At 44.7% G+C, this 21151-nt stretch overlaps 1 protein-coding gene across 5 annotated transcripts in view; it reads right to left on the reverse strand.

Annotated features, from left to right (window-relative positions):
- Positions 1-21151, reverse strand: part of Cacna1d (calcium voltage-gated channel subunit alpha1 D) — a 329930-nt gene that overhangs the window by 15153 nt on the left and 293626 nt on the right. For all 5 annotated transcript variants that reach the window (XM_048355818.1, XM_048355817.1, XM_048355821.1 and 2 more), the window contains 4 exons: positions 19930-20031; positions 15188-15318; positions 1847-1957; positions 797-1164 (listed from right to left, as the gene is read on the reverse strand). In XM_048355818.1, coding sequence (XP_048211775.1) covers positions 797-1164; positions 1847-1957; positions 15188-15318; positions 19930-20031 — 712 coding nt within the window. The remainder of the gene's footprint in view (positions 1-796; positions 1165-1846; positions 1958-15187; positions 15319-19929; positions 20032-21151) is intronic.

The raw sequence follows: 21151 nt of genomic DNA on the forward strand, positions 1-21151 counted from the left end.
AGCCATGAAGTGTGAAAACCAATCAAACTACCTGGCTCCAAAAAATAGTTATATTCTCAGCAATCAGAGAGGCAAGTTGGTAACAGGACAGAACATAATAACAGAGGCAATCATCACATACCTAATGTAAGCTTCATAATAGCGGGTTCTATCCAGGAAAGGCATTAAGATGGGAGGGAGAAGATACAAGTCAAAGATTTTTCAACAGCATTTAAAGCGCAGATAACAGGTTACCTATGTGAATAGGGCTAGGAAAATAGGGGCTGCTACCTGCTTTTGTATGCCCTGTGTAGTATGGAGAGTTTTTATATTTATAAAGGACTGAAAAAAATCATCAAAAGAAGAAAATAATTTCATCTTATGTGAATACATGAAGTTCAAGTTTCATCATCTGTGCATACAGCTTTATAGGGATACATATGAGGACCAGTTCACTTAAATATGGTTTCTCCTTACTTTTGCCCTGCAACGGTAGGGTAGACTGGATGCAAGAGATAATATGTGGTTCTCAAAACCTAAAATACTTGCTTTCTAGTCCTTTACAAACAGAAGTCACTAACTCCTGGCCCACATTATACTGGAATAACTGAGAAGGGTGGATTTTGTGGCTGCTGTCTTGAGAGACCCTCCATCCAGCAGGGTATTGGATGGCAGGTGGACTCAAAGGTTCTAGTGCAAATGTTTACAACCTTCTCCACATGCCAGGGCACACAGAGAGAGACTCGCCTTGCTCCCCAGGGCAGATCTGACATAGGCAGACACTATATTACCAGTATAAAGACATTTTAAAGGTTACCTTTTAATACTGGACCTTCTTTGAAACTCCTGGTCATGCTTATGGGAGGAATGATGCCCATTTTCAGACACATGCTCAAGATTTCCAATGCTGGGCCGGTTTCCATGGGCAGCTTTGGACATATTGGCATTATTGAGATTGGCATTTGTTGAGGTGGGAACTTGCTTTCCTATGGAATTATGGTTATGATGGTTATGACACACCGAATTTCCTGCTGGAGGAAACAGCGGTTTCTCAGTATCACTTGCAGGTGGAATTGAAGGCCTTTGGACATGCAGGGGACGGTGGGTGGTATTGGTCTGCTGAAGGGAATCTCTCCTATCACTATTAACATGATTGACATGGTTTCCAAGCAGGGCACCATTTCTCTGCAAAATAATGGGAGACAACACCAGGTAATTTAACAAGTATTTGATGCAGTCTAGCTATGTTAGGTAATTTTTTTTTCTACATGATTCTAGGTAAATTCTAGGTAAGCTCCGTAGGATCCCTGGGAAGTAATCTGAATGTCTCAGTGGTCAGGTAAATGTATCACGTGGCTTCTGGCCCCTCTGAAACAAGGAAGGTTAGTGATTCTTGGGCTAGGGAGCAAACTCTCTGCTGTTACTCAAGTGTATTCTTCCAGTTGCTCTAAGCCAAGGTGATTTATGCCCAGTTGGGATGACGGGCAGCCCCTAGGTGGGGCAGTAGATACACTCTAGGCTTGGGGCTGAGGGTTGACTGGCAGATCAAGGAACTGGTCCAGAGAAGGAGGGCAGTGTAGGCAGCTGCTAGAAGGACCCAGGTTGTCCCTCCACACTGACCAGTATCTTAAGCTCCTCAGAAGCTGAAGATCAGGAGCAGAGAGAAGTTCAGGGAAGGAGCTGGCCTATCTCAAAAGAGGTGCTAGTGACTAGAGAGGGTCTGGATAGGGCACAATGTGAAAGCTCTTCTAGACCCTGTGGCTTGTCTGCATTCTCTGGAGTCTTCTATGGATTATAACTGCCCCAACTAGAGCCCTGTCCCACTACTTCGAGGTGGCCAGTGTGTAGCTAGGCGTGGAATAATTACTTTGAATACATCTTCTTCTTGTTTTGTTTCTTCTGGCTCATCATCTTGCAAATCACAGGATATAGCACGCCGGATTTCTGGCCCAATGTCGTGCAATGTCCTTAATCCTGCCTAGATCAATAAAAATGGCAGAACAGGTTAGATAACATGGGCCTTGGGTCCAGCCTGGGGATTGGCTTTGCTCCTGCCCGATTCAGCAGTGAACTGAGTAGCCTTCTCCGCAGGTTATCAAGGAACTGATGGAGTGCAACTAAAGGCAAGTCTAACTGGGGTGTGGTTAAGAGGTCATCATAGTTCTAGAATGAAATACTTAAGACCTACAACTCAGTAACTTCCTCTACAAATACCCTTTGTACAGGTACTGGGCTCTGCCAAGGCTAGAATGGTGGCCTTTTGGAAAGGACCACTTGCAGAATTTACCTCCTGAACCCCAAGCTTGGCAGGGTGCGTAGCCTGGCTAGTCTAAAGGGAGTTTATGTGGGACCCTTAGCAGTATCTAGGATGAGACAGTCTAGGAACAGGGGCCAGACAAACAAGTACCAAGTGATCATCAGGACCATTGGTGCCACTGAAAAGCTACGGAAGGAATGAGTGACAACACACACACACACACACACACACACACACACACACACACACACAGGAGCACACTCAGGCCAGGAGGAAATGGATCAACAAGCACACACACACCCTGCTGTGCAGGGGGAGTGGGCTGCCACAGTCATCTTGGTACCCTGGCCTGCAGCCTGAACAGGGTGAGTACTTCCCAACAGAGGGGTCATGTTCCTTGAGACCACCCAAGCTGGGAATGGCTCAGTGCAAGATGCACTGGGGAAGTCTTGATTTTGCCCTAGCTTTCACAGCTAGGCTTCCTTGAACTTGTCCCATCTAATAGGACAGGACCTGGGGCAGCCCTCCCATTGTTCACAGCTGTGTTAGGGAAACATTTGTAAGCAGTGAAGGAGGGGAAAGTAAGCACATGGGGAAGGTACAGTCTCTAACTGGAAAAAATTGTTTTGACAATCAATTTGGGGGAAAAAAAGAATTAGATTTATAGGAGCTCTCGACTGTTATCCTAGCTACTCAGGAGGCTGAGATCTGAGGATCTAGTTCAAAGCCAGTCTGGGCAGGAAAGTCTGTGAGACTCTTAGCTCCAATTAACCAGTAGAAAACTGGAAGTGGAGCTGAGGCTCAAAATGGCAGAGTGCTAGCTTTGAGCACAAAAGCTCAGGCACAGTGCTCTGTTCAAGCCCCATAACTACCACCACCAACAAAAGATTTATAGGGGGCCCTGTAGCTGCTGTATCCTTCTCTGTAAGATGTGCATCTGAAAGAGGCATGTCTTCTCTGGCCTCAGTAGTCCTGTGTATACAGGCAGCATCTCCTCCACCATCAGTTGCCCACGGCTCAGCAGCTGCTGAAAGCTGGCAGAGGAGCTAAGACCCTGGCTGGCAAAGCTCCATCTCCAGCTTAGGCTCTAACCTCAGTGCAGCTTGGCAGGAGAACAGGCTGAGGTCTGGGTCCTCAGGGGAGGAGACCACTTTCTTCTCAATACAATGCAGGGCTGTGACAAGGACAGATGAAGTGATTACCACACCTGAAACTTGCGTGAGATGTATGCCTGGCACTGGTTCAGGGAAGGGAAGGGAAGGGTAGTAGCTGAAGCCATGAAAGATCCAGCAGGGCCGCCCCGGTGGGGGATGCTCTAAACTCTCCTCTGCAGATGCCAGTGATGGTGATATTAATTCCTAAAGGAGATATAGGAAGAGCCTTTATAGAAATGGCCTTGTCCACAGAGCACACAGTCTATGAGATGATGCTGTTAAAAATGGTGGGCACACTTAGCTGGGTTTGATCGGACCCCTCTGTGAATACAGAGCAGTAGGTCCTTTCATTTCATGAATTATGGGACTGGAGTGACCTAGTCAAAGCTTTATGGTTCCCAGCTAGGAGTGCTGGGGTCTTGTAGGAGAGAGACAGGCATGTCCCAGGTCAGGCCCAGAATAATTCTTGGTATATTCAGAGAAGCTGCTTTTGCCCTTCTGCCTCCCTGATAACACACACACACACACACACACACACACACACACACACACTTTCACACTCACACATCCATTCTCTCCTTCAGAATTCTTGGGTCTAGCATACTTGAGCCTAGGGAATCATCTGGCTCTGAGGCAGACCTGTCTGCCACTCGATGGAAACATAATGAAAACGATGTTATGTTGGCAGAGCTCTTACACTGAACAGTTGCAGACATGCGAAGAAAGGCCATACCTAGTGGGATTGGCTAGCCTTCATTCTGTTTTCTAGGGTGATAGGGATGATAGGCTAGGCAAAGATCACATTGCCTGGTTTGGGGTCAACTGAGAAGAAACAACAGGTACAATTCTGGGGATCAAACAAGAAGAGACAAGGCTTAAGACATTTGCTGCTGTTTCTACAAAAATAAATATGGGCACAATGTTCCCCCAAGGGAACTGTGAACAGTAATGCCTGTTACAAGGCAGGAGGGAACAGAACACTTCCGAGTTTTAACCACAGGCAATCTTACTGTCAGTCAACTGATGGGACTAGATCAGATTAAAAGGAATAGAAAACTATTTATTTGGATAATTTTTAACATCATCCTCTGTTGATGGGTTGACATTTCACTGAAATACACATATAATTGAGTAATAAAAACAAAAACTGTCTCCAGCACATCTTCACTGATACACAAGAGTAGGATTCAGTCGACGAGAGAGTACAGCAACAGACAGGGGACAGAGAAATCGTTTGCAACATAAATCACGGAGAAGGTTGAGAGGTGGCCCAAAGTGCCACTTCCCCAGACAAATAATGACAACATATTTATTAAAGAGACACCAAAAGAGGGGAAAAAACATAACTCTTTCCAAACATGAAAGAATAGAGTTAGGAGTCATGATTCTAGTTTTCTTATTCCACACAGAACACTGCACAACTGTAAGAGTCAGGGACTGACTTTACTCTTTCACATGTGACCTGAGGGCAGGGGATGAACACGGATGTTCCCAACTAGAATTGAAATGAAGCTTAAGCACAGCACCCTGAATTTATTACATATCACAAAACATGATAATGAAATTTTTCTAGCACACTTATTAAGCTAAAAGGTAGCTTAGGCTGCTCCAAAATTCCATAGGCACAAGTTCCAATTCCCAAAGTATGGATGACTATCGTAAACTCTTGGAAAGCTATTCTTCCACAACCCTATGAAGAACAACATTATTTTTTGGAAATAAACACTTTACAATCAGTAAAATGATCTCTTCTATCACATTTCATGTCTGTGTCTACCTCTGTCAGTAAAATATTATTTTAATTTGAAATGTGGTCATTAGCACTTAAATCAACACAAAACCATATAAAATCATTCCATTAACATCACAGTAGAACTATGGTTTTGAATAAACACAGAATTGCTATAAAATATAAACATTATTGACTTGTTTTAAGATGTCCAATCTTACAAAATATTAAACAGAATCAAGCCTAGTTTCTGGTTGATTTTAAAATGCTAGATGTTATCATAAATATTTTTTCTTAAAAAAAGAAATGTTGGCGCTTTGCCTGTAGACTGCTGCTTTAAATTTTAGACACCATTTAATTGGAATTTTATAGATATTTATTCTACTCAATGGTTACCAAAAAGGTCTATAAAATCCCTCTAAACATTTCTGAAGAAACGGCATAATAGTATAATATTTTGACATTAAATATTAACATTCGTTTACCTTCCTTTCCCTTGCCCACATTAAGGGTTTAGCTTCTTTCATCTGGATATATTTGAAAAGCTCTTACTGCCTGTTTTCCTAAACTAGCTCCACCAGACACATTGGCCACCCACCAGATCAAACACACACACACACACACACACACACACACACACACACACACACATACACACACGAAACATGCCCCAGACCTACACTGTAGCAGTGGAGAAAAGAGAGGCAAATCTCCAGCCGGGACTGCTGGAGGCCATTCATCTTCAGGATGCAGCTGCCACACTTGGAGACTCTGGACAGAGAGCCCTTCCCTGACACAGCCTGCTTCCCATCTCAGGCTTCACTCAGCCAAGGCTGCCTCTGCACACAGTCACCTTGCTAATGACAGGTCCTGGCTAACCCTTGTTTGGTCCACACTCAATTAGAGGGGATGGTTTTAAAATAGCTGTATTAGAAGAGAGAACTGGAGATTAAATTCTTATTGAATAAACTCGCTCATCTACAAGCTGTCTTCCGCCTCCTCTGATATATGGGCACACCCCTTATTTTTGTCACTGTTTTCCTCCAGGGAAAATATCATGGTGTGGCCTTTGTGTCCATTGTGTACAGTCCCTGTGTATTATATTAAAGGGTTAGAATCATGGTCACGACACCCGTTACTCATCTTCAGTGATTCCTATTCTCCCTTAAAAGGTCAGCTATAACACTTGGCTGTGTAAGTCCCATTTGCCACCCTCACAAGCCAAAGGCAACAACAACAACAAATGTACCTAAAGTAATCTATGACTTACCCTGCAAAGGATCTGAGATCTTTTTCGGGTCTGCCTGGTTTTGTGTGTGTGTGTGTGTGTGTGTGTGTGTGTGTGTGTGTGTGTGTGTGTGTGTGTGTTGCTGAGATTAAACCCAGGGCCTTGAGCATGCTTTACTCCAGCACTGGACCACTTAGTCACAATCCTAGCTGCACTCCCTTGATTCTTGGTTGTTCATATACAAGAACCAGAAAGCTTTTGCTGGTTCCCTGGAAAGGAAGAAAGCACTATATAAAATGTAGATTCATAAGAAGCTGTGCGTCATCACTTCCACTCCCATGGCATCACATTCCTGTCACTGAGAGCCCACATACTGGTATTCTGCTAGATGTTGAGGAAGGATGAACCAAGGTGACACCTGCTCTTCCCGTGATGCTCTGCACCCACACCTCTCCCAAACTCCACCTTGGACTACCACCCAAACAGTCATGGCATCTACCTGAGGAATGCAGGAATTGAAGCTCAATCATACACTCAAACATTTCCTTCTCTTGACTAACTTAGCCCTGTTCTTACACCACTCTATCAGTATGGAAATGGCAAATGTTCTATGTAGTTCCTGCAACTGGTCCTCAGCTTGCACACATCTTGGTCTCAGGTTGTGTGCTCCAGAAGAGTGTTTTTAAACACACGTTCCCTTATGTACTAACTCAGGTGATCAGTCCTTCAGATGAGCACAGGTTGTGTAAGATGTGGGTCTTGCCATGTGGTCCTCAGCCTGAATGTAACATGACAGCTGGGGCACAGGTAGCTGCGTGTCTAGGTGACTGGTTAGAGGAGGAGGAAAGCTGTTCCAGGTGGGGACAGGGCCATCACACAGCGCCTCTTGAGCATGAATGATCATAAGAGGGCTTCAGCACCCTCAGTCTGCAGGGGGGATTTTAGGATATTCCCCAGCAATGGTTCTCAAGGTGGGGCAACCCAAGATATTTTCTGAAAATCATGAGGTCACTGAAATTTGCATAACACTAAACACTCTTTGTGTTGTACATTTTCATTCTCTTACAAGTGCATAAGTGTTTCGAAGGCCGTATGCTATGATGATATCACCACCTCGACTGTTATGCTTGCATAATCTTGTGTTTAAATTTTTCTTAGTTTCAATTTCTAAGCCAATAAATACTGACAGACTAGGATCACTTTCTTGTAAAAAAAAATTGGTACTAAGACCAAAATGTTTGGTAACTTTTAACCAATTCATCTTCTAACAGGCAACAAAGCCTTGACCTCAGGTGTTAAGACTTTTCCCCCAGCCAGTGGCCCTGGGACTCTGCCACTATCCTTCACACGGCTTCTCCGAGCTAGCCTCTGGTGCTTAATTGCGTTCCCTCCCTATGCCTTAGATAGCCATCTCTCCCAGGTCTAAGAATTTCCAAGGAAAACAAATTCACCTAGGCACACACCCACCTTGAACAGTGCAGTTTTATTTGTCAAGGTCCTTCCTGGAGATACACTTGAACAACAGTGTATCTGAGCTAGGGAGGATACCAGGTACATGCTAGGTTACTAGGGATACTGAAGTAATATGCTACTACACTGAAGATTTTTTACTATTCTCTAACTTGCTTTCACTTCTTTTCATTAACTCTTTTTTTTTTTTTTTAGAGATTTGAGAACATAACAATTATGGCTCTTGGGGTGAGATAATCTCCCTCTTTGAGAAATCATATAAAATTCAGTCCCAATAAGCCTGTAGATTAATTTCGAATTGGCTCATACTGTAGTACTGGATACTCCTTGAGAAGGCCACACTGCTCAATCTTACCTCTGCCTCCCTGTGATGGATGCTAGACTGCTTTACCTCTTTTACCCAGGAGCTTATGAGTTTAGCACCATTCGTTCTGGTGCTGGGTATCAACTTCGCTGAGTCTATGAAGATTCAAAATAAGGAATTTGACTGATCCCCTGTATCTTCCTCTACATTAGAATCTAAACTCTCCTAGTATTTTAAGAGAAATAACAGAATGTCTTCAGCCTGGTAGCTGAGTTTCTGCTCTCTTTGTACATGGAGCAGTGCTCATCATTGACAGCTATCTTTCACAAAGTGGCCTCAACTACCAAGCAGGGGCTGCAGTTCCTCAGCATCCTAGCCAGGCCCAAGTTTCTCATGGGTGTCTTTAAAATGATGCCCTAAGTCATATCAGAAAGTGGCCATTTCCCATATTTGATGTGGAAAGCCTGTGAGGAGAGGCCCGAGCACTCCTACTTAGTGGAACTGGTGGGGGGCTTTTCTGTCAAATGTAGATAAGAAAGTTGCTCACACTGGCTCTCACAAGGCTGGCACTGATGGGAGTGAGCATGTGCTGGCCTTCATATAGAGGTGGGGCAAAGAGAGAGAGAGAAGAGTACCGGCTTTCCCTTTGGAGATGGCAATTCTCAATGAGTTCTTTTATAATCTTCTCTCCCTTTCCTTGTGGTACTAGGGATTGAACTAAATGCCTTGTGCTTGCTGGGCAAGAACTCTACTATTTCAGTCATGCCCTGAACTCTTTTGCTTTTAGTTTGTTTTCTAGATAGGGTCTTGTGCTAACTTTGCCCAGACTATAATCCTCCCGTCTCCACCTCCTGAATGATGCCACCATACCAGGCCCTTCAATAGAGTTTTCTGCTGTAATGTACCACAGACATGGTGGGTCAGAGCATACAGCTCCCAAGAGGGGCTAGGCTACTTCTGGGCAGGGTGTGGGAGACTGGAGCTGCTTGAGCAATAAGTAGCTGTAGATACAGGGTCAGTACCAGGGACAGACGGCTTCCACATGTTCCGAGCACCCGGCTATACTGGAATGTGCTGGCCAGCTTTCAATTTTGCTTTTGGGCCCTCAGACCCTTCCAGGAAAACCCACAAACTGTGTGGTGAGCTCTTAGACTTATGTGAACAGAGCCTCAGTGGGGTTCAGCGCCAGAGAGAGGCCAGGAGGACTGTGCAAGCTTGGGAAGACCAAACCACTATGGCCAAGGGACAACTGTCACAGGCACAAAGATATCTCAATAGAAGGCCTCAAGGTTGGCAGCACTCTGCCAGTCTTGCCTAGGATGGGCCTGAAGGAAGCTTGTTGCCCACTGGGGCTTCCAACTCTCACTCTCTGCCTGGCCTTCAGGGCTTGTGCCATCCCAAAATGCTTAGAGAAGCATCAGCTGCAGCCAGGCACAGGGCTGTCTAAAGCCTGTGGTTCTCTCCTCCTTGTTTCTCCACTTCCTCATTCTCAAGTCCTGTGTACACGTACACACACACACACACACACACACACACACACACACACACACACACACACACCCCTCCAGTCTACATATAGTCAGGCAAGTGAAAGGGAATCACAAGCCCTTCTTTTCTACACAGTTTAGAGATTTCAGATTTTCAGGGTTTTTTCCCCATGACACTAAGGTTATTTCTGGATATTAATTTTTTAAATCCTCTTTGGCCACTTTAGGCCTATTGCACTCAGCATCAGAGGTGCAGACTCCTCAACCCCAGCTTGGAACTGGCTGAGAATTTGAGATTGGATTCCCTTATCAATCAGCCTCTTGGGCAAAGAATTGCTGCTCTTAACTATATGAAAATGCAACCTGTTCAATTACCTCCTTGTGCATCTCTATGCATTACTTAGGTTTCCTAAGAAGGACAGAATTCTCTTTCTCAATAGATAACTACAGTACAGAACAGAAAAGAGATCAAATGAAAACAAGAATTTCTTAAAGTTCTGGTAGTAAACAGGCATATGATATTATTATTGTTGTAGTCTTAATTAATAAGCAATTATACGTTCAAAGTGCTTTACAATCACTTAGCTATTCCTCACAACAGCCCTGTGAGGTAGGTCGACATTATTACCCCCATTTTACAGATGGGGAAACTGAGGCACAGAGAGGTTAAGTGTCTTGCCCAAGGTCACACAGCAAGCAAATGCTGGAGCTGGGGCTAGAACCCAGGTTCCCTGACTCCCAGTGTTCTTGAAACCAGACCACACTGCTTCCACAGAGGCATCCCCAGACTGGCTCTGAGCACGGATTAAAGACAAATGATGTTAGATGCGGTTTGGGTGTGGTGGCATTTTCCGTGGGGCGCGTTAAGATGGAACCTGAGGTGTTGCCTGGATTGGTTTTGGCATGCGGGTGTATGTGTTAGTTGCAATGGGTGTGTCTGAGCTTCCTGGCCTGTCCACTTCTCACTGCATTCTGGCCTGGGTCACTGCAGAGAGCAGGGCCGAGTGTTCAGGAGGTCATGACGTACTGGCATAGAAAAGGAACTCTGTCAGCTCAGCGCCAAGGGGCTGGCCGGTCTTTGGGAGCTCGGGCAAACTAGGGATGCGGGACTGGGAACAGTCAGCTGACCACCTTAGGCAGGTCTGCTTTATCTTTTTATTCCTTTTTTATATTTTAAACTGGCCAGCATCAAGAAGTTGTGTTCATTTCATTTCTCACTCTTTCCCTTTCTCTGAGTCTCTGCTTAGAAGGGAAAATTTAAAGCTCCTAAGTCCCCTTTCATGAAAAGGAGCCACCGCGAGCAGCATCCAAGTAGCCGTGGCTCTGCGGATGAGCCATGGCCCCGCTTCCGCCTCTGGAGGGGTGCCTTGCTTGGAAGGGGTCTCCCCGGGGCCTTGATTTGCTCTTGCCCGCATTTCTCCTGAAATGCTGTGTCAGTAGAATTAAGCCCACGTGAGAGTTTGCCCTTTCAAGGCCTTAGCCACAAACGCCTTCCGACTAACCAGCTTGGTGCCGTAGCTCAGGCAGAGAATCCTAAAGCATCCGTTCAAGCATCTGAAACAAACGAATCAGCCAGTGAAATCTCATCTCTTAGCATTTGTTCTCCTCTTAGATTGAAAAAGGAAAACATGTAAAAAGAGCCCTCTCATGGCTTTAGGTAGAATCATGCTTTTAAAAAATAAAATTAAAAAAGAACAAAACGAATCTCCCTACTTTTTAGGCTAATGGGATCCTCTAGAATGAGTCCTGGGAGGATCCCATTTCCCATTGTCTTTATGCTTCGAGACTTCCTGAGAAAGCCACATCAGCTATTGCCTGATTACAGCTACTGGCTGGTGGTCTACTGCCCACAGCTCCCTACAGCACCTGCATCCACATCCAGAAGCTGGGCCACCGGCTTTAAAACTATTTAACCTAAGATCCTAATTCTGTATAGCTAGAAATAAGTCTTCTCCTTAAACGCAACTTCCAAATAGGTTTTAAAAAATCACTTTCCTTCTAGAGCTTTCTTATCATTAGGATGGGCGGGGGGGGGGTTCCCATTGGGATGCCAGGGGACCAGAGTTTCCTTAGTTGCTCGTAGAACAAAGAAAATGCTTGAAGGTTGAAAGAAAGAGAAATGAACAAACTTTTCCCACTTTTGGGGCACTGGACTTGTTAGGGTCTGTAACTTGCACAGACATCCCCCATCTAGAAGTATAACAGGACAGTCCCCATGCATGGTGATCTGTGGTCTGTAACTTGCACAGATGTCCCCATCTAGAAGTATAAAGGGATAGTCCCCATGCATGGTGATCTGCTGAGAAGGGGACTGAGAGTTTCCATGGCTGCATGGCCGTGTTCCTTTCTTGTTTGCTCCTTGTGGAAACTGGTAGGTCATAAGGATGTAGCAACAACGGATGAAGAGCAAATGCTGAGTTAAACTAAAGGGAATATGGCATGTAGAAGATGAATGAGTGAAAACCAAAAGGCCCAGTAAAGCTTTTCTCTGACTTCCTCCACAGAGGTGCCAAAGAGAAGGCTGGTTTTAATGATGGCAATGGTGATTGGATGGATGGAAAATGCACACTCATTCAGACCACAGAAGCCAGAGGACACCAGTGCCGAGCTCCTCTCCACATGGAGGCAAGCGTGCCTCAAGCCATTCCCCTCAGCAGAGAAGGCCACACTGCAGTTGGTCTGAACACAGGGAGACAGAGCCCTGAGGGTCCAAACCACAGTGCATCTGTGTGCTCTCCAGAGCCCTGCTGTGGAGTGCAGAGCCCAGGGGCTCATTCTGAAGGCAATTCAGACAGACCGCACTCGCCGCAGTCCTGCACATGCCTGTGTCTTCACTTCTGCTCACACTGAGATGCCATACTCCACTCTCCACTAGCCACCAGCCTGCGAGCCAGGCTGCACCCTGTCATGGGAAGAAGCAAATCACTCCCTATTCAACAGGCCATGTCCTGATGAACAGCAGCTTCCTGTTCTAATCATGGTCAGTACATTTGTTTCATGCTGACTCTGTTTCCCTACCTGCAACATCATCACATAATATGTCATTATGAAGAAAGGGAAGCCTCTTTATGTGCTTATTAAAAATGGAGTAATAAATTGCATTGAAAGCTATTTCTATAGTAGAAGAAGCCCAAAATATTTAATTAGAATTATCCTTCAAGGAGAGAATTTTTTTCTATTTTTAATGCTTGCTTCAGAATCAAATGCACTTTCAGAATTTATGTCAAGATAATGAACACAACTTAATTTTCTAGGCTGTGCACTCAATATAAATTAAAGGCCTAGTCTCAACTCCCAATGGAACCATGTGAAAATGTGTTGGCATGACTATAAATATTTAACTTTTACTAAGAAAATTAAACTGTTTCTATAAACAATAAAACGAAAAATGTTTGGTAGAAAGGAATCCTCAACATTATCTTAACACAAGATACTGGTCAGTCTTTAGCCGATGACCTGTAGTGTACTGTTAGCACCATCTGAGTCTTCAGCTTGAGGCTCAATAAACTCCATACATGAAATGTGGGGGTTACTCAGTCATGGATTGTTTATGCATGTTTTACAACACCAAAGACTATCCAGTCACCAAAACAAGCACTGAAGTTACTGTCTCACTGAGAAGTTTTAGAGGCTCAGAAAAGGCATAAATAACCCTGTATCCAAGAGGTTGTCAAAAATGCCCTCCACAGGAAACAGAAGTGTCTCATAACACAGAGCTAAGCTGATTATATCATGACATAAGCTATAAAATGAAACACACATTTCCCCTCCAGAAAGTCAAGTTCTAACTTTACCAATTAGGCTCCTAAGCCAGCAAGCAATTCCTTCTCGGCAGAGGGTACCCATGGGACTGAGAAACGTGGCCAGCCTTTCCTTTTAGGCAGATGGCTACCTGAGGGAAACGCTTTTAGAAGCATGTTCAACTTTCCCTTTCCTGGCAGCCAATATGGCCAACAAAGTATGAAGCAGGGACCTGTTCAAATCGGTAAGTATATCTTTTCAGTTTCTTTCACTTGTGAGCTGCAACCCAAAAGGAGGTCTGTCAGTTTTGAAAACCAGATCAATAGGAGGTAAATGAGCTTCCACCATATCCCTATGCTCTGTGATGGCAGTGAGCCATCTGACTGACTTTGTGACCTCAGAGCTACCAAAAGGATATATGATCAGAGAAAGAAAGATCAAAGATTGACTTGATAGGATTTGGTATCCACCTGTCCCACCAGCATGCTTTTCTCCCCAGCCCTTATGGCTGTCCAGACAGACAGAGATTTCATCATAAATCAGCCACTCCCTGCCATGCAAGGTCATTTACTAACCTGCCATACACACATGAGCCCATTTTCCCCATTCACTATCACTCATGTTCATTTTCTTTCTTGCAGTGAGATCACGGACAAGCTTCACATTCATAGTTACCATTACTTTGAACACAGAACATTTGTCTCTGGGTGTTTGTCTCTGGGAAAAACCTTCACATTAAACCTTCTCAACACCTACATGAAGCCACATTTAAGACATGTGATAACAGGGACATACAAGTAATTTTAGTGTGAACTTACAAAAAAAGGAAGGAGACATTTCATTATCTTATTCATGATGAACTTGAGATATCCAGATAACAGAGCTGACAGGCTTTCTTTTTGATAGCCTACTGACCTGTAGCTTTCCAGTCCTGCTCTGAATGTCTTTCCCAGTCTCATCTCTCTGCTCTGCCTTCTTCTCCATCACCAGACACAAATCATCATTCCTAGTGCCTCTTACTGCAAACCTCTGTGGTGTCTTCTTTCCTTTCTACATACCTGCTTCCCACTCAGAGCTTTGGGCTGACCTACAATTCTATAGCCCTTGCATGTATGGGCCCTGATTGGACTCGAGGTTCCTATAAGTCACATCCATACTGCAGGGCCGTGGAGAATGAAGCAGGAAGCACCCACGTTAGAGGAGGGGAGGTAGGCCAGAGCCTGGCCTAGATATGAGAGAACATATTGCATATCTCACAACATATCTCATAGCAAGCCACCGTGACCATCAGGAGACAGCATACAAAGATAGTCACACCACATTCATGTACACATATACACACCCACATACACAGTACACACTAGGAAGTGATGGATGTTACTGAAATGGACCAAAAACCAACAAGCAGTGGGGTAAGAAACAAACAGAAACAAAACAAAGCACTTGCGTTCAGATGGAAAGCTGTTCACTGGGCAGCAGAACCCTGAGCCAGGGCTGTGGGGAAGACGGACCTGCCTAGGGAACACTGCCTTTGGAGGAGACTGGGTGTGAGGGCAGCACTTGTTCCTTTCCTGTCATGGCCATCCCAGGGGCCCTGAACACTGACCAGCTGTTGGCAGGTACAAGGCACAATGGAGAAGGCAAAGGGTGGGGGGCAGCACTTACCTTGTGGCCCAGTAATGGCTAGTCCACGTTTGGGAGAGTACGCAGTATCTCAGTTTAAACAAAATCCTTGTGGTACTGCTCAACCATGAATAGGCAGCTCTCTAGTATTTCAAATAAGCTTGTAACATTGTTAGTGATAAAACAAAACAAAACAAAACAAGAGGACAATTCACCTGTAGGGCAATTGTGGTGTTCTTCGCAGGGTACTTTCCCACCAATCCTTGTTCTTTCCGTTTCTTGAATTTCCTAAAGTAGTCCTGTATCAGGAAAGTGGCATAGAACTTCCCCACGGTTACCTCATCATCTAAACGGAGAGACCAGACACAGCTCTCCCGAATCAGCACATTTGGATCAAAAGCCTAAACATATGCTTCTGGCTGGGGGCTGGGGGGGAGGGGCAGGACAGTGCGCAGGGCACTGATCTCCTCTTACCCTACAACAGGGGGCATTTGGTCTAGCAAAAAGCAAGGCTTTGCAAAGCAGTCAAGGCTTAAAATTAGTCAGTTACATGGACTGATGTTCAAAGTTACATAAAATATTATATTTAATTATGAGAGTTTAATAGAGTAGTATATTAGTAATGATATGAAATGTCATCTTGGTTATTCATTTAAAATAAAAATTACAAAACAAAATGACTTTGCAGGTCAGGTTTTCACTCATGTGCATAGAGATTTGCATGTATAATTACCACAAACATCAAATGCAATTAACCATCCAAATCCCTATGTCTCAAGATAGAGATCTAAAAAGGTGACACAAGCTCAGAAGGAGAGGAAGGTTCAGAAAAGTGACTGCAGATCTAGATTTTTTTCCACGCGCTGCTTCCCCAATTCTCTGTCAATAAGCTCCAGAGACCACGTTTTGCTCTGTAATTCAGAACTGCTGGTTTTCTGCATTGCAATTGACAGCTCCAGCTAGCCCCAAGTTGAGCTGGGCTTGTTTCTGCTTTGTTTGGAAACAACATGGCTCACTGGGGAATCAGAACTCTGCTGACAAGCTTTAAGGTGATGCATGAGGCAGAACAGAGGCTCTGGCTATCTTATGGTAAACCAGCTAAACATGTATGTCACCGCAGGTCTCTCAAGAGTGCTGCCACCAGATCTTCAGGATGCTGGGGTCTACTAGATGGACAGCTTAAGGCCATCTTGGCAGCCTGCCTTGTGTGGGGCCATGTTGGGGGCTGGGGGCTTCCAAACTTCAGGCTGGAACATCTGCAAATCCACAGGCTGTTGGCCAAGCTTCCCTTGCAAGAGTCACAACAGATTGAGAGAGAGCAAGAAGCTCAGCCTGTCTAAGCTTATGTTCTCATTGGCAAACTGAGGACCAGTCACTTCAAGAGCTGTAAGGATGGAGTGAGAGAAGACAGGGAAAGCACCCAATCTTCTACTTAGGTTATCTTCAGGACCAAGCACTGCATGACTACAAGCCAGCAGAGTTAATACTATTTTTACACTGACAGCAGCATCTACTGAAGTAGATCTTAAAGCCTGACAGACCAGGGGGTCAACGGGACCCACTGTATTCACTATTACATCCTGGGTGTGCTCTGTTTAGTGTCCACAGGAAAGGCATTACTGATTTATCTTTCCCATCTAGAGACCACTGGGCAATTTTGGGTGGCCTCTCCAGCCCTCACCATTAGGAACTGCTTAGTGTTACTTAGTGAGGAGGCTGTCTTGGGGTGGTCTATCCTTGAGAAATATTAAATGCCTTCTATACCTAAACCTATGTTACATATAAAAGCATGGGCCCTAATCAGACTCAGGCTTGCCTAAACTGTCTAATTATGTACCGTGCATAGTCAAGTGAAGAAGCAGAGCCCGCTGAGGTTGAGACAGCTTACTCCTGCTCTGCTCTCCAGCCTCGGCCAATCTGGATTTAGATGATTAGTTACAGAATCAGAGGAACTCTGCATGAAAAGTTATATGATTAACCTAAGTCAGCTGGGCTATGAACTGAACCAGAAGCAGTATGTCCAGGATCTTCCCCTCCTCCTTGCCGCCTTCACATAGACATCCTAGCTCCGGCCACTCTGGCCACCTGCTTCTTTGGAGTGCCCTTCTCATATTACAGGTCTAGCCTTCTTGGACTGTCCCCAGTGAGCGAGCTGGTGCTGCCCGACTAGTGTTTACAGGGAATCCATGGATATGCTGTACCTGGCATGCCACAGGTGTCCTCTGTACTCCAGGCTCTCAAATCTTCTCTGTGAGCCCCAGGAAAAGCACTGAAGCACACCTCACCCCTTATTCCATACCAGGATGCTTCTGGAAACCTTCTGCTATAGAGCAGAGTTAGGGAAGGACTCAAGGGCTACTTGGATGCCTCCACTGAAATGCTGAGTTAAGTGAGAAAGTGAGACCAGAAAAGAATTCTCAGTAATAAGAACTCCGTTCTAGCAAAACAGAAAAGGAAAGAAGAGAAGGAATAACTGTGGTGAGGCCATCTGGGCTCAGGGCTTGAGAGATGGGGCCAGCTAGGTGGCTCCTTCAGGTTCAAGGTGTCAAAGATTCAGCTCAAGAAATGAAGGCCTAAAAGCAGAAGTGTCTTTGAAGAGGTGAGGAAGCTTCTAAATAGAAAGGAGGGCCCATGTAGTGGCAGCAGAGAATGAAGAGTTCAGGTGAGAACCTGGGTCCACATTCTAAGAAGAGACAGCTTGCACTGATGACCAAGGAGTGATCAAGATGTCTCTGAGTCAGAGGCTCACCAAAAGTAGAAAAGAAAGCTTCCAGTTCACACTTCTTTTCACCAGGCTCATGATGACCAGTGATGCCCCACATCGTATCCTACCAGTCAGGATTCCTGAGACAAGCCTCCTCCCCTTATCTGTCCCCAGGCCACAAGGGTCTCCAGGAGTACCCCAGACCTGCTGGCTCATTCTTCTACTCTCTGAGTCTCACTGTTGGGACACTGATGCCCTTACTTTCCGGAGATACCCATGAGTTTGCCCCAATGGGTCACAATGTACACCCGAAGGATGTGATCATTTCATGAGTATTTCCTGATGCTAGGAAGGCTGGGGACTGCTGGTCTACTGGAGGACAAAAAGGAAAAACAAAGACACCAATGGTGAATGTAGATAGCAAACTCCTACCTCAAATTGCCTGCTGAAACCTGCCTTCTGGTGGCAGCAGTACTTACATGAAATTCCGCCTGGAAGGGCACTATGCTAGGCACATGAACAAAAACTGTGTGGAATTTCTGGAGCTTTCTGTCTCCCCTATGTCCATATAGGGATATAAAGGAAAAGCCAGGCCAAACTACTGGACTGAAAAAGGGTAAGGATACTTAACCTTTATGAGCAGTTTAGTAGAGCAAAAAGTTGATCAGCTCTTCAAAGGAATACACTTTGGATGATGAGCCAAGTTCTGGATTTTTTTTTTCCCCAGATGAGAAGAAAGTTTCACAAGAATGCAAATGACAACGCTCTAAAAGTGCATCTCATGAGGATGAGAATTAATGTGGAGGTAGACCAGTAATAAGGAAGGTGACATTTCAAAAGAGGTGTAAGGTTGAATGAAAGTAGCGCAGGGGACCTTGTGCTCACAAGAAAGGTTTACAAAGACAGGTAGAGCCTACTATTCTGAAGCATGCATCTGTATTTCAAGAAACACTGTAGGGGAATTCATTTGGCAAGAGATAACTCTGATTCCATGCCACCACCCTAAAACAGAATTGCTTCAGAATATTCTGAAAGACTGAGTGTTGAAAGGAATGGAGGCTGCAGAAAAAGCTTAAGCACATTGTTACAACAATTTTAAAAAGCAAGTTATCTAAGCCATGCGAGCACTTGGATGTGCAGCTGAAAGGAAAAGGACAAAAATCAAAGAGGAGTTTTAAATGTGCAGCATCTGTTCTCCTGTGGGGAGCCGGGGTTCTCTCACTAGGACTTTATTTCCCTTTATCATTTCCTTCTGGGCCATTTTCCCAGCTTTGAGCTGGTGGTGGCCATCCCAGATATGGGTGGCTTCCTTCAATGACAAAACCCATATGCTGTTTTTTCCTTTGTCTGAGGAACACAGCTGGCCAACATACTGTTTTCTCTGTCCTCCAAGAACCAGGGGTCATCACCACCTCAGGGTGAGATGCCTTGCTACCATCTTGGCCCAGGGTCTGGAGTCAGTTCCTAGAACCAGGCCAGACCATCCTCCAAAGCCACAGAGACACTTTAAAAGCCCCTCTGGGCACAGACACACCACATTTTTTATCATGTGCCAGGCCAGGGGTGGCTAAATGCTGGCAGAATGTCCCTGGGTAAGAAGATCCTGCACCTTTAAAACCTGAAAACAAAACAGTCCAAAAATAACCACCTTGACTTCTAAATGCATGTGTATTTAAACAAAAATGGAAAACAGTATATAAATATATATAATATATGTGTTATATATTATATATATTTTAAAAGTTTAGTCAGTTAATTTGTGACCAATAGCAAAAGGAAATAAGCATGCTTATTAGTTCTGTCTCTAAATTTTCCTTAAAAGGACACTTTTGGTAATTATGGTGGCAAAGTTGAATTTTGAAAATATTGTTTCCTGAAAACTACCTATTTTTCATGAGAATATTTCAACAGAATATTAAAGGATAATTGGAAAGTAGTTTGGAATGTTTCTTTCTGACCAAATTTTTACAGGCTTTTCATTTTGCAATAGCAATCTTGTTCTCTACCATAAATTCCTTCATTAACAAGAAAAGCCTTGCTCCGGCATCTGGGGCTTGGATTCCTCCCTTCTGATGCCTCTCCTGAGTCCCAAAGGTCTTTATATTGTCCTTAAATAATTACACTGAACGATCAAAGGGCTCTAACATTCTGATTTATAAAGCATCCTGCCAACACTTCCTGGGATTTCTGGAGATGTCATCTCTAAAACCAATGACTTGGCCAAAAGCTACTAAGGAAATAAATAACACTGACCACCAGCTGGAGGGACAACTTGGTCAAGTAGTTTCATGCTGGTTTTCTTCCAGATTTTCTTTATCACAGCACGAAGTTCCTCATTAGCTTGTTCCAGGTTCCCTGAATCCAAAAAGCAAAAGGGGCAACAGCCTTGCTTCCCATTTCCCTCTCCCTCTCTTTGTTCTCATCATGATGCCCTGGCCCAGCCTGGCCTAGGCATGATGGAGCTCTCCATGCACAGTGTCAAAGTTCTTCCTGCATTCAGGGTCAGTCACAAAGATTATCCAACAGAAAGTCCCTGCACCATGGGAGCACCGATGTTTTACCCTAGAATTCAAGACCTCCATTGCTTCCCACTGCTCCTATCCCAGAAGGTCTCTCTTCCTCCTCCACTGGCTGTTCCAGCCCTGTCTCTATCTCAAGATTACATCCAAATTCCACCCAAGCATGATCAGTTTCTACTGCATGTACTCATCTGTGCTGTATAACCTTGGCCTTTTCCCACTTAGGCTTATGTTTTGTCCACTAAGACCTCAGCATGTACGAGTATCCTGTCTTCTGGACCCCTTAAGTCAGGCTGGACTATGGCCAGGTTCCAGATGAGAAAGCCACAAAAGGAACATGTTAGGCTGGAAGAGATTGGCTTTGCTAAATAGCCAGCAAGCTATCAAGCAAGTTGGTGAAACACACAGTGTCCCTTGCTGCCTCCTCTCTCCTATCCTCCAAAGGGCTCCCTTCAATGACACCACTTCCTCACCTCCACCTTGTTCCTCAGCTTGCTGCAATCTGCTTTTCAATCCACCTCTGACATGGCCAACCCCAGAGGCCACATTCCAATGCCTGTTTTCACAGGTTTGAGCAGGGCTGAATGTGGCATAAAGACCAAGGGTCCAGCTGGGAAAAGGTGATTCTTTTAGCGCTTCCCAAGTACTGACTGTATTCTGCAGACATGACCCCATGCTTCAGAAATGTCCCTAGCTTCCTTTTATTTAGTTACTTCTCATGGAGAAAGAAACTATTGCTAAGAGTGAACTCCCTCACACTGAAGATCAGACTAGGAAGAAACAAGAGGAATGAGTCCATTTGCGATGGCTCTGTCTCTGCCCCAATACCTTCCCTATATCCCCAGCTATGTAGTAAGCAGTGGGATGAATCCATTTGATACTTCCTGAAATGAAGTGAATAAAAACTATGGACAGAAGGGAGGATGGGGTGACCAGTGGCCTGGTATACAGATATT

The sequence above is a fragment of the Perognathus longimembris genome, chromosome 10 (assembly GCF_023159225.1).
Source record: "Perognathus longimembris pacificus isolate PPM17 chromosome 10, ASM2315922v1, whole genome shotgun sequence".
Classification (NCBI taxonomy): Eukaryota; Metazoa; Chordata; class Mammalia; order Rodentia; family Heteromyidae; genus Perognathus; species Perognathus longimembris.